At 47.2% G+C, this 14,468-nt stretch overlaps 1 protein-coding gene across 1 annotated transcript in view; it reads left to right on the plus strand.

The window, feature by feature from the left end:
• Positions 1-14,468, plus strand: part of ITGAL (integrin subunit alpha L) — a 98,407-nt gene that overhangs the window by 37,383 nt on the left and 46,556 nt on the right. Inside the window, exons 7-8 of the mRNA XM_068244118.1 lie at positions 3,123-3,268; positions 4,166-4,310. Coding sequence (XP_068100219.1) covers positions 3,123-3,268; positions 4,166-4,310 — 291 coding nt within the window. The remainder of the gene's footprint in view (positions 1-3,122; positions 3,269-4,165; positions 4,311-14,468) is intronic.

Genomic DNA, 14,468 nt, shown 5'->3' on the forward strand with positions numbered 1-14,468 from the left:
CAGATCATGTCCTCTAGTCCTTTGAGAAGGCCTAGGGACAAAAAGCTCATTCGCCAAGCTATTATATTGCCCTCTGATGTATTTATACATGTTAATTAGATCTCCTCTAAGGCGTCTTTTCTCTAGACTAAATAAACCCAGTTTATCTAACCTTTCTTGGTAAGCGAGACCTTCCTTCCCACGTATCAATTTTGTTGCTCGTCTCTGCACCTGCTCTAAAACTGCAATATCTTTTTTGTAATGTGGTGCCCAGAACTGAATTCCATATTCCAGATGTGGCCTTACTAGAGAGTTAAACAGGGGCAATATTATGCTAGCATCTCGAGTTTTTATTTCCCTTTTAATGCATCCCAAAATTTTGTTAGCTTCAGCTGCAGCGGCTTGGCATTGAGTACGATTATTTAACTTGTTGTCGATGAGTACTCCTAAGTCCTTCTCCAAGTTTGATGTCCCCAACTGTATCCCATTTATTTTGTATGGTGCTAGACCACTGGTTACGACCAAAATGCATGACTTTACATTTTTCAACATTGAATTTCATCTACCATGTATGTGCCCATATAGCCATCCTATCCAGATCCTGTTACAATATGACACTATCTTCCTGAGAGTTGATGATTCTGCACAATTTTGTATCATCTGCAAAAATAGCAACATTGCTCACTACTGCATCTACTAGGTCATTAATAAATAAATTGAAGAGCACTGGACCCAGTACAGACCCCTGTGGGACACCACTGCTAACAGTCTCCCATTTTGAGTACGATCCATTGACCACAACTCTTTGTTTTCTGTCCATTAGCCAGTTCCCTATCCATGCACACAGACTCTTCCCCAGTCCTTGCATCCTCAACTTTTGCACCAGACTTTTGTGGGGAACAGTGTCGAAGGCCTTTGCAAAGTCCAAGTATATTACATCTACAGCATTCCCAATATCCATATTAGCATTCAATACCTCATAAAAGCTGAGCATGTTAGTCAAACAGGACCTGTCTTTAGTAAACCCATGTTGATGCTGAGAAATAAGATTTTCTACTATGAAGTCATGTATAGTATCTCTTAGTAACCCCTCAAATAGTTTGCATACAACTGATGTTAAGCTTACAGGTCTATAATTTCCTGGATCTGATTTTTTTGCCCTTCTTAAATATTAGGAAAACGTGGGCTGTAAGCCAATCCACTGGGACTCTGCCAGTTGCAAGACTAGGTCATAGGTCTCTACAGAGAGTCACAAAAGATAAGATAAAGGGGTTTAGCTATAACTGAACTTAATTCCCTTAGGACCCGAGGATGCATGCCATCCGGGCCAGGTGCCTTGTCTATTTTTAATTTATTTAGTCTTGCCTTCACTTCTTCCTGCGTTAAGTATTTAATATTACAGTTAGAAGATTGAGACTCTTCTGCCTCTGTAATTTGCAACAGTGCTGTTTCCTTTGTGAAGACAGGAGCAAAGAAAGCATTTAATAACTCTGCCTTACCTTGGTCATCCACCATTGAGTTCCCACCCTCATCCTTTAGGAGTCCTATACAGTCAACCTTTTCTTTTTTTTTTTTTCTGCTGCTCGTCCCTCCAGTATCTCCATTCTGCTGCTACTCCCTCCAGTATCTCCTTTCTGCTGCTAGTCCCTCCAGTATCTCCATTCTGCTGCTAGTCCCTCCAGTATCTCCTTTCTGCTGCTAGTCCCTCCAGTATCTCCATTCTGCTGCTAGTCCCTCCAGTATCTCCATTCTGCTGCTACTCCCTCCAGTATCTCCTTTCTGCTGCTAGTCCCTCCAGCATCTCCTTTCTGCTGCTAGTCCCTCCAGTATCTCCATTCTGCTGCTAGTCCCTCCAGTATCTCCATTCTGGTGCTAGTCCCTCCAGTATCTGCATTCTGCTGCTACTCCCTCCAGTATCTCCTTTCTGCTGCTAGTCCCTCCAGTATTGCCTGTCTGCTTCTCCACCCTCTAGTATCCCATGTCCTTCTCCATCACCCAGCATCACCTCTCTGCTTCTCCACCCTCTTGTATCCCCTGTGTTCTGCTCCACCTCCCTGCTGCTCCACCCTCCAGTATCCTCTGTGTCCTGTTCCACCCCCAGTATTACATCTCAGCTTCTCCACCCTCTTGTATCCCCTGTGGGCTGCTCCACCCCCAGTATCACCTCCCTGCTGCTCCACCCTCCAGTATCACCTCTCTGCTCCTCCACCCTCCAGTATCCTCTGTGTCCTGCTCCACCCCCAGTATTACATCTCTGCTTCTCCATCCTCTAGTATCCCATGTCCTGCTCCATCACCCAGTATCACCTCCCTGCTGCTCCACCCTCCAGTATCCTCTGTGTCCTGCTCCACCCCCATTATTATGTCTCTGCTTTTCCACCCTCTAGTAACCCATGTCCTGCTCCATCACCCAGCATCACCTCTCTGCTTCTCCACCCTCTTGTATCCCCTGTGTCCTGCTCCATCTCCCTGCTGCTCCACCCTCCAGTATCCTCTGTGTCCTGTTCCACCCCCAGTATTACATCTCTGCTTCTCCACCCTCTTGTATCCCCTGTGGGCTGCTCCACCCCCAGTATCACCTCCCTGCTGCTCCACCCTCCAGTATCACCTCTCTGCTCCTCCACCCTCCAGTATCCTCTGTGTCCTGTTCCACCCCCAGTATTACATCTCTGCTTCTCCATCCTCTTGTATCCCCTGTGTCTTGCACCACCCGCAGTATCGCCTCTCAGCTTTTCCACCCACTAGTATCCCGTGTCCTGCTTATCCCCCCCCCCCCCCCCCTTTGTGTCACTTCCCTTCTTCTTTGCCTTCCAGTAACCCATGTTTTGCTCCACCCTCCAGTTTTTCCTTGTATTCTGCTCTGGTGTCAGCTGATTCTCCCTCCAGTGACCTCTCTCTGCTTCTCAACTCTCCAGTATCCCTCATCTGCTTTTCCACCCTCCAGTGTCCCCTGTGTGTTGCTCCACCCTCCAGTATATGCTTTCTTTTTTCCCCACCCTCGAGTATCCCTGGTGTGTTACCCTTCTCTGCAAACCCTTTCTCCAGTATCCCTTCTTTGATTTTCCTCCCTCCTGTATCCTCTTTCTTCTACTCCATTTTCCCTCTCAGTAGTCACTTTACCACTGTCTCTGGTTTCCTCTCCAGTTTGCCATTGCGCAGTTCTCCGGAAAGGCTCAGACAGAACTAGACTTCAACCAGTATCAGAAATCTGATGACCTCTTAGCAGCTATTGCTGGAATAAAATTGTTAGATCAAGGAAGTAAAATCTTCCGTGGCATCAATTTTACACTGTGAGTATGATGGTTGTGTGCATGTTTGCTTTCCTCAGTCACAGCTCTATATGATCGGTTCCATCAGAAGCATGAAGAGATCTGAAGAGGATCACTGGGCTCTTATAATGTCCCCCATACACATTACTGACCCTCCTTGTAATAAGTTGACTCTGTGTAGGGACATAACTAGAAATCACTGGACCCCCCTGCACAACTTTGTATGGGGCCTCCTCCCCCCTTCTCTTTCTGCACAATTAAACTGAGAACCAATGTTATTCAATTGGCTAGTGCACACTTGAATGTAGATAAAAACAGACAGCAGTGAAGCACTGCATGCATTTTCTATATCAATTTTACATTAGCTTCTGAGATAAAACGTGCATGTTCTTACACATACAGACACACATGGTGTGCAGAAAACACATACATAAAACCGATAGACAAGTGTACTCCCAGCCTCAACTTATTACACACACACTCTGTCCATCTCTGATGGAGCGGAACTGGCTCTGTAGACTTCTCCAGCATCACTGCAGTACAGCATACTTCGGGAGGGGGAGGGGGGGGGGGTCTGGGTGTTGTACACAAGACCCTGCTGCACACTGAATAGGGACTGTCTACACATCTTTGTCTGCAAAACTTTGTATGATTCCTTATCAGTGGCTGAGTAGATGCAGTCATTAGAACAATTGTGCAGAAAGCATTTTATTCCCGTGCCCTTAGTTGTCAAGTCTCTCAGGACAGGGAAAAAATATTCTCCCGCCATGGGGCCCCCCTGTAGCTGCATCCCTTGCAGGGTCTATTGTTACGCCCCTGACTCTGTGCCACTGAGTTTTTGCTGAATAGACTGTACAGGACAATGACTTCGCACTACATGCGCTATGTAACTGATGCTATCTTCCGGTTTCCTGGCAGGAACAAGATTTTCACAGAAGAAGCTGGGAACCGGCCCAAAGCTAAGAAGATTCTTGTGCTGCTGTCAGATGGAGATGCCACTGACAACAACGATGGAATTATTGAAAGAGCAGAAGCGATGGGAGTGAAACGTTATATCATTGGGGTAACCTATCATTTTATCTTGCCTCAGGTTTTGAATGTATTTAGTAATCGCATTTAGAAATCATTACACTTCTGAAATGTAAAATTCAACACCTTTGATTTCACCAATGGTCCGTCTACTGCCCTGAGGAACCCCATCTAGCCCACCTTCACCCTTCGAGGCACCTAGCATTGTTTTCAGGAGAAGGAACCTCTTCCTAATACAGGTAGTCCCCAACTTACAAATGACCCACCGTTTTTGTTTTTTTTTTCAAATTGGACTTGTAGTTTTTGAGAAAATCGATTTTAAAAAATTCAAAGAAAAAATGGCTTTGAAACTTGTATAAACAGGTGCAGAGGTGATACAGAGGGGGACACTGGAGGCACAGGGGGGCACAGAGGAGGTACAGGGGACAGAGATGGCACAATTTTTTCCCGACTTAAGAACAGATTCAGGTTAAGAACAAACCTACAGTCCCTATCTCGTTGGTTAAAGAAAACCTGTACTGAAAAAAGTTCCCCTGGGTGGTACTCACCTCGCGAGGGGGAAGCCTCTGGACCCTATTGAGGCTTCCCCCGTCCTCCTGTGTCCCAAGGCGGTCTCGCTGCAGCCCACGGAACGCACAGGCGACAAATCCGACAGCCTGTGCAATATTTACCTTTTCGGGCTCCAGCGGGGCGCTGTTGCGGCTCTTCTGACGGAGATAGGCGAAAATAGCCGATCTCCTTCGGGTCCGCTCTACTTCACAGGCGCAGAAGACTTGCGCCTGCGCAGTAGAGCGGCCCGACGGATATCGGCTATTTTCACCTATCTCAGTGCAGAGAGCGGATACTGCGCCTGCGCTGGAACCAAGAGGTAAATATTTACATCACTGCCGCTCCGGGAGGATTTTCTACGCCACCGTGGGACCGAGGAGGACGGGGAAGCCTCAATAGGATCCGGAGGCTTCCTCCACCCGAGGTGAGTACCCCCTAGGGAAAGTTTTTTTCATTACAGATTTTCTTTAACCGGGGACTACCTATTCATTCTCTCTCATGCAAAGTGGCATAGTGGTTCGTACTCTTGCCTTGCAGCCATGGGTCTCTAGTTTGAATCCCAGCCAGGGCTCTATCTGCACAGAGTTTGGATGTTATGCTTGGTACACACTGAGTTTTTCTGGTAGATTTACCATCAGATCGATTATTTCCAACATGTCCAATCTGATTTCTGATAGAAGTGAACAGAAATCGATCGAAAAATAATCGAAAATGATCGCAAATCAGATCGGACATGTTGGAAATAATCAATCTGCCAGAAAATCTTTTGTTGTGTACCAGGCATTATTCCCGGGTCTGCATGGGTTTCCTCCAAGCTCTCCTTTTTCCTCCCAAAACATACAGATAAGTTAATTGGCTTGCCCATAAATTGGCCTGCCCATAAATTGGCCCTAGACTACAATAGCCATGTGACTATGGTAGATTGTGAGTACCTCTGATGGACAGTTAAGGGGCCCATACACTGGTCGATTTCAGCCATCGATCGATCGAATCTGTAGAAATTAATTCTATCAAATTCCCCATTCGATCGATTTGCAGCCGATTTCGATCGATTTGATCTGTCTGACAGGATGCAAAATCTAGGTCGATCTGCTGCTGGTAGCAGATCGATGGCCCATAGAGTTGCATTGGATCTAATGGTCCAATAATGCATTTAGATCGATTTCCAATAGATTTCATTCTGAAATCTATTGGAAATCTGTTCCTAGTTTGTGGCACACATCAGATAGATTCATGTCAGACTCGACTTGACAGGCGATTCTATCTGATGGTCGAATCTTCTGCAAATCTATAAGTGTATGGCCACCTTTAGTGACAAGACTACATACTCTGTACAGCGCTGCAGAAGATGTGTATAGGAATAATGCAGACTGCTCTCTTAAAGGACCACTATCGCGAAAAATGGTAAAATTTAAAATACAGTTTGCAAATAAGTATTTTTCTTCCTGAGTAAAATGAGCCATAAATTACTTTTCTCCCATGTTGCTGTCACTTACAGTAGGTAGTAGAAATCTGACAGACCCAAAAGATTTTGAACTAGTCCATATCATGGGGGATTCCCAGCATGGCCTTTGTTTATAAAGACACTCCCAAAAAAGTGTGCTGGACAAATCCTTAGAAGGAAGTTGGACAGAGCAACTGCCATTCGCTAAGTGCTTTTGAAAATAAAGAAAGCCCTGAGAATCCCCCATGAGGAGATGGGCTAGTCCAAAACCTGTCGCGTCTGTCAGAATGTGAGAGATAACGATTGGAGGGACAGATGCACAGCGTCAGTTGATGGACACGGAGGGGAAGAGGAAGCTTCTGTGCTGGAGATGAAGGGAGATGTGAATGACACTGACGGCTGCTGCAGTGTGGAGGCGAGCTGGCTACCTATACTGAAAAGGAGTTGGGAAAGGGAGGGAGGGGGAGGGGGGGGGGTTATCTCGCTACCTATACTGAAGGAGGGCGGCTGGTGACAGTGGCCTTGGGCGGTAAAGAGTACAAATCTGGCCCTGGAGATCAGTAATCTATGGCTCATTTCACTCTGGAAATAAAATACATCTTATATGTAAGTGGTTACATGTATTTTAAATTTTACGATTTTCACGCCCTCCCATTCAGAGCAGAATCATCCACCAAGCAACCTAAGCTGGGACCTAGTGGCGGTCAAGGGGGCCACAATCAGAGATGCTCTTCCAAGTAGCTACCTATTCGTAGCTACTCGGAAATTGAGACGTTAATTACAGCAGTTGTGGGGATGGGTGAGGGAGTGTTAACTTACCCATGCTGCCGTGTGTCCCAAAGCGCTCCAACTATGTCGCACGTTGCATTCCAAGTCACGTTCCACGTCACTACCACGCTTCCTCCTTCAGTGTTGGAGGAAGTGTGGTAGTGACTGGAACGTGACTTGGAGCACAACGTCGAACGTGATTGGAGTGCTTTGGAACAGACGGCAGCATTGGTAAGTTAACCCTCCCTCACCCATCCCCACAAATGCTGTAATTAACTTTTCAAGGTAGGTAGCTACTCGGAAGAGCATCCCTGCCCACAAGCCACCTTCTCTGACCTCTCTCAACTTCAGCTTACCAAAAAGACCACAAAGGGGCCCCATATCTACTACCTTTTCAAGGGCCAAGGACCTCATTACGTCTTAATCCTTCTCTGCTTCCATTCCCTGTACCCGGTCCTTTCTGACCCCGCTTCTCTGCAGCCACCGGGAAGTTCAATGAATGAACTGTGCAGGCGCGAGTTTGGGACTGCACATGCACAGTTCTGAACCGCATGAGGCAATAGGAAGCTGTTTCTTTGACGGGATCTTTATTCACTGAGGATTCACTTAAACTGAGGACCTAGGACAGGGAACGAGGGGGACCTCTAGAACGAGTAATGCCAGGGCTTTCAGTGTAAGGTTATCTAGTCCACCATGGGCTTTATTTCACACTTTTAACACAGTTCAGGGGAACTTTAATCCTTGCACATACGCTAGACGAAACTCTGCCGAGATGGCCAATAATGACCGATGGTTGCTGGAGAGATACGTAGAAAATGCACTTCTCTTGTGCAGACTTGCCGGCAGAAGTTACGGGACCCGGTACCGGCAACAGAGAAGGCTGAGGACGGCGGCATGGGAACGAAGTGTGCGCATGGGGCTGGAGGAGGCCCCAGGTATGTATAAAACTTTTATTTTTAGTCTCTGGTACACTTTCAACCTACTACAACAACAAAAAAATTGTAGCAGAACAGCATTCAAACAGTTAAACACAGCATTTTTTCTTCAATGGAAAGCTCCCTGCAGTATGATCCACATCTGAAGAGGTGATAACATTATCTTTTGTTTAATTCCTCTTTTGCTACATTTAGTTACAGCCAGCCACATGCTGAAACTGAACTGTACCGAACTGACAAGCAGAGACCTATGAGAAATTATCACTAGATAGCTGCTGTATTCACAGGGCAGTTTCTAGGCTAGATTTCACCCAGGGCGAGGGTGTAAAAATCGCCCCCCCCCTTCCCCGCCATGGAGCCAGGTATAGGTGCCCACAGTTTAGGTTAGCTATGTAGGTGCCTGCAGTATAGGTTAGATAGGTAGGTGCCTGCAGTATTGGTTTGGTAGGTAGGTGCCAGCAGTATAGGTTAGATAGGTAGGTGCCTGCAGTATAGCTTAGATAGGTAGGTGACTGCAGTATAGCTTAGATAGGTAAGTGACAGTATAGGTTAGATAGGTAGGTAGGTGACTGCAGTATAGGTTAAATAGGTAGGTGCCTGCTGTATAGGTTAGATAGGTAAGTGCTTGCAGTATAGGTTTGGTAGGTAGGTGCCTGCAGAATAGGTTTGGTAGGTAGGTGCCTGCAGCATAGGTTTGGTAGGTGCCTGCAGTATAGGTTAGATAGGTAGGTGACTGCAGTATAGCTTAGATAAGTAGGTGCCAGTATAGGATAGATAGGTAGGTGACTGCAGTATAGGTTAGATAGGTAAGTGCTTGCAGTATAGGTTAGGTAGGTAGGTACCTGCAGTATAGCTTAGGTAGGTGACTGCAGTATAGCTTCAATAAGTAGGTGCCAGTATAGGTTAGATAGGTAGGTGACAGCAGTATAGGATAGATAGGTAGATGACTGCAGTATAGGATAGATAGGTAGGTGACTGCAGTATAGATTAAGTAGGTAGGTGCTGCAGTATAGATTAGGTAGGTAGGTGCTGCAGTATATTTATTTATTTATTTATTTATTTGTTGTATTTATAAAGCGCCAACATATTACGCAGCGCTGGACATTAATTTAGGTTACAGACAATATTTAGGGGTGACAAACAGCAAAATGACAATACAGGAATACAAGAAAACCAGATCACACAGCACAGTATGAGTACAAGGTAATGCTTAGTCAGTCACTGGATGGGAGCATGGAGTTAGGCAAGTTAGGTTCACTCAAATGCATAGCATGGGTGCACAGTAATAGAGGTGCATGATCAGGTAGGACACAAAAGGAGTGAGGACCCTGCCCAAAGGCTTACAATCTAGAGGGAGAGGTAGGGACACGAGAGGTAGGGGACCAGAGTTCGGCTGTGGGTTTAGAGCAATTGTGAGGGGTGGTAGGCAAGAGTGAAAAGGTGAGTTTTGAGGGCCTTCTTGAAGGTGTTGAAGGAGGGGGCTGCCCTAATGGGTGGAGGTAGGGAGTTCCATAGTGTCGGAGCGGCTCTTGAGAAGTCTTGGAGGCGTGCATGGGACTGGGTGATGCAGGGAACGGTCAGGCGAAGTTCATTGGAGGAGCGGAGTGAGCGGCTTGGTGTGTATCTCTGAGTAAGATCAGAAATGTAGGTTGGACAGGTTTTGTGGATGGATTTGTAGGTCAGACACAATATCTTGAATCTGATTCTGGACTGGATAGGAAGCCAGTGGAGGGATTCACGGAGGGGAGCCGCCCTGGTGGAGCGATGGGAGGAGTGGATAATTCTGGCAGCCGCATTCATGATGGACTGCAGTGGGGCTATTCGGGTCTTAGGGAGTCCAGACAGAAGGGCATTGCAGTAGTCGAGGCGGGAAATTATGAGGGCATGGATGAGGAGTTTGGTGGTGGCAGGGGTCAGGAAAGGGCGAATCTTACAGATGTTACGAAGGTGGAAGTTGCAGGACTTTGTGAGGTTTTGGATGTGGGGAGTGAAGGAGAGTGCGGAGTCCAGGGTGACACCCAGACAGCGGGCTTGAGAGGTAGGGTGAATAGTAGTGTGGTTAACAGTGACCTGCACATCTGGGAGGTCCAGGGATGACCGGGGTGGGAAGATCATAAATTCCGTTTTGTCTAGATTTAGTTTTAGGAACCTAGCGGACATCCAGGAGGAGATGGCAGATAGGCAGGAGGAGACCTTGTCCATGGTAGTGGTGGATATGTCAGGGGTGTGGAGATAGATTTGGGTGTCATCTGCATACAGATGATAGTTAAAACCCATGGAGGAGATAACCTTGCCAATGGAGGATGTGTATAGGGAGAACAGTAGGGGGCCAAGGACCGAGCCTTGGGGGACTCCCACTGAGAGGTGGTTGGGGGTGGACGAGGACTCATTGAAGGAGGTCGTGAAGGAGCGGTTGGAGAGGTAGGATGAAAGCCAGGTCAGGGCGAGATCGTGAATGCCCATGGATTGGAGGGACTGGAGGAGTAGGGGATGATCTACTGTATCAAAAGCTGCTGAAAGGTCAAGGAGGAGGAGAATGGTGTATTTACCTTCAGCTTTAGCTAAGGCAAGGTCATTGACCACTTTTGTGAGAGCCGTTTCGGTTGAGTGGGCAGGCCGAAATCCAGATTGCAGTGGGTCTAGTAGTGAGTTGGCATTGAGGTACTGGGTCAGGCATTTGTGAACCAGACGCTCAAGGAGTTTTGAGGCGAAGGGGAGGAGGGAGATCGGGCGGCAGTTGGAGGGTAGCGAGGGGTCGAGGGAGGGTTTCTTGAGCAGAGGCAGTACAGTGGCCTGCTTGAAGTCTGAGGGGAAGGTGCCTGTGGATAGGGAGAGGTTAAACATGGTAGTGAGGACTGGGGCCAGATCCGTGAAGTGAGGCTGAAGTAGATCAGAAGGGATAGGGTCAAGGGGGGAGGTAGTGGTATGGGAAGTCTGCAGTAGGTGGTTGACCTCCTCAGTGGTAGTAGGAGTGAAGGAGGTGAGGGGAGGATAGGGTGGAGAAGGAGTAGGTTGTGAGCAGGTGGGAGGTGAAGATTGAAGATTGGATATTTCCTGACAGATGGAGACTATTTTGTTGGTGAAGTGGGTGGCTAAATCTGTGGCAGAGAGGGAGGAAACAGAAGGTGGGGGGGTGGGTTTAAGCAGGGAGTTGAAGGTGCTAAAAAGACGCCGGGGATTGGAAGCTTGTGCTCCGATGAGCTTGGTAAAGTATTCCTGCTTCGCATGAGCAAGGGCAGTGTGGAACTGCTGCAGGTTAGTTTTGTACTGTAGGAAATCCTGGTTTAGTCGAGTTTTCCGCCATTTTCGTTCAGTGGCGCGTGTTTCCCTCTGGAGGTTGCGAGTATGGGTAGTGCGCCAGGGCTGGGGGTTAGGGGGTCGGTTGCGGCGGAATATTGGTGGAGCAGCTCTCTCTAGGGCTGATGAGAGAATTTGGTGATACTGAGCTGCAGCAAGATTAGGACAGGTTAGGGTGGGGAGAGTGGAGGATAGGCCATGGAGGGAGTCAGCAAGGACGCCAGGGTTGAGCTTGCGTAGGTCTCGCTGCCATCGACCAGGTGGGTGGGCGGGTAGTTTGAAGGTGCCTTCCGTGAGGAGGTTGAAGGCGAGAAGGTAATGGTCTGAGGGTGGAAATGGTGCGATGTCGAGGTCTGCAATGGTGGTGGATTTAGTGAATATAAGGTCGAGAGTGTGACGTGCAGTGTGAGTGGGGGCGTTGGTGTGTTGTACTAGGCCATGTGAGTTGGCTATGGCGAGTAGCCGGGTCGCAACAGAGTTCTTGGGTTCATTGATGGGTATATTGAAATCCCCGAGGATGATGGTGGGGAGGTCAGAGGAGAGGATGTGTGGGAGCCAGGAGGCAAGGTTGTCGAGAAATTGTCGTGTGGAGCCCGGAGGGCGGTATAAGACTGCAACAATGGCTGGGAGGGGATTGTAGAGGCGGATAGTGTGTATAGATTAGGTAGTTAGGTGCTGCAGTATAGATTAGGTAGTTAGGTGCTGCAGTATAGATTAGGTAGGTAGTTAGGTGCTGCAGACTGCAGTATAGGTTAGGTAGGTGCTGCAGTATAGATTAGGTAGGTGCTGCAGTATAGATTAGGTAGGTGCTGCAGTATAGAGTAGGTAGGTAGGTAGGTGCTGCAGTATACAGTAGGTAGGTAGGTAAGGTGCTGCAGTATAGATTAGGTAGGTAGGTGCTTCAGTATAGATTAGGTAGGTAGGTAGGTGCTGCAGTATAGGTTAGGTAGGTGCTGCAGTATAGATTAGGTAGGTGCTGCAGTATAGATTAGGTAGGTGCTGCAGTATAGATTAGGTAGGTGCTGCAGTATAGATTAGGTAGGTAGGTGCTGCAGTATAGATTAGGTAGGTAGGTAGGTGCTGCAGTATAGGTTAGGTAGGTGCTGCAGTATAGATTAGGTAGGTAGGTAGGTGCTGCAGTATAGATTAGGTAGGTAGGTGCTGCAGTATAGATTAGGTATGTAGGTGCTGCAGTATAGATTAGGTAGGTAGGTGCTGCAGTATAGGTTAGGTAGGTGCTGCAGTATAGATTAGGTAGGTAGGTAGGTGCTGCAGTATAGATTAGGTAGGTAGGTAGGTGCTGCAGTATAGGTTAGGTAGGTGCTGCAGTATAGATTAGGTAGGTAGGTAGGTGCTGCAGTATAGATTAGGTAGGTGCTGCAGTATAGAGTAGGTAGGTAGGTAGGTGCTGCAGTATAGAGTAGGTAGGTGGGTAAGGTGCTGCAGTATAGATTAGGTAGGTAGGTGCTGCAGTATAGATTAGGTAGGTAGGTGCTGCAGTATAGGTTAGGTAGGTGCTGCAGTATAGATTAGGTAGGTGCTGCAGTATAGATTAGGTAGGTGCTGCAGTATAGATTAGGTAGGTGCTGCAGTATAGAGTAAGTAGGTAGGTAGATGCTGCAGTATAGAGTAAGTAGGTAGGTAGGTGCTGCAGTATAGAGTAGGTAGGTAGGTAGATGCTGCAGTATAGAGTAAGTAGGTAGGTAGGTGCTGCAGTATAGATTAGGTAGGTAGGTGCTGCAGTATAGATTAGGTAGGTAGGTAGGTAGGTGCTGCAGTGGTGGTGGGAGCGGGCATAATAGTAATAACTCACCTTTCTTCATCTTCATCCGAATAGCCGATCTCACTGCTTCAATGTACTTCCTGTCTCGGCATCTGTCTCAGTAACAGCGCCCCCTGTGTTGACATGCGGAACATCATCACAAGGGGCGCTGTTACTGAGACAGATGCCGAGACAGGAAGTACATTGAAGCACTGCGTGAGATCGGCTATTCGGATGAAGATGAAGAAAGGTGAGTTATTACTATTATGCCCGCTTCCACCACCACAGCGCCCCCCTCCGGCCACAACAATCCAGCGCCCCGGGCGATTGCACGCATCGCACGCCCATAGAAACGGGGCTGTGTATTCATATATTAAAATCTATGAATAAAATGCAATGGCAGCTTTCAAAGCAAATAAACTGTACTTTGGGAACTTGTAATTTGTAAACAGACAGTATTACTTGTGCACAAAAGCAAATATGGTAACTGAATGGGTAATAAAAAGTACGGAAACACATTTTTATTGAATGCTGTCAGTTTTATACAACTTTAACCACTTAAAGGATACCTTAGTGCTAAATTAAATTAAAAAAGACACCTAATGTTTGTATGGGGAGCTGTGCGGATCCTTACCACACCTCCCATGCCCTGGCTCTCCCTCCATTCTCTGGTAATAATTCAATTCTTCTTCCTGGTCGGCGAGGTCCCCGCCCGCATCCCTTCGCTCCAATCAGCTTCTCTGCATTTTTAGGACTGCAGTCTCTCTTGACTTCCTTTTGAAAATACCCCTACAGATTGCAGGATTTAAGTCAGGCGAGTTTGCTGGCCAATCAAGCACAATGATTAATGATAACATGGTCATTAATACAGGAATTGGTGCTTTTGGCAATGTGGGCAGGTGGCAAGTCCTTCTGTAAAATGAATGCAGCATCCCTTGTCAGCAGAGGGAAGCATGAAGTGCTCTAAAATTTCCTAGGAGACAGCTCCGCTCTCTTTGGACATCTTGACACACAGTGTAAGGACCAGTAGGTCCAGCCACCTTAAAGAGAACCCAAGGTGTGTTTTAAGAATGCTATTAGGACACAGAGGCTGGTGATAGCATGCACAACCAGCCTCTGTGTCCTAATAGCATTCTTAAAACCCACCTCAGGTTCTCTTTAATATCAGTCCCTATACCCCAATCTACCTCCGCAGTCTTCACCTTGTATGATTCATCCCCACTTAAACGGGAGACAAATACGGTCTGCCCGACTACGGTTACACCCAGGCCTTAATGCTCAAGGTATAGGGACTGAAGGCTTTTAAGGCAGTGGTACCACCAGTTCCCACAAAGCTATGATACAGGAAAGTAGCAGATGTCAGGCAGGCTAGGGTCGATCACTGTGTGTAATGATTTTATATGAGTTTCACATTGGAAATGGATTATTGAAATAAAT

This window comes from Hyperolius riggenbachi, chromosome 7 (genome assembly GCF_040937935.1).
Source record: "Hyperolius riggenbachi isolate aHypRig1 chromosome 7, aHypRig1.pri, whole genome shotgun sequence".
Lineage (NCBI taxonomy): Eukaryota > Metazoa > Chordata > Amphibia > Anura > Hyperoliidae > Hyperolius > Hyperolius riggenbachi.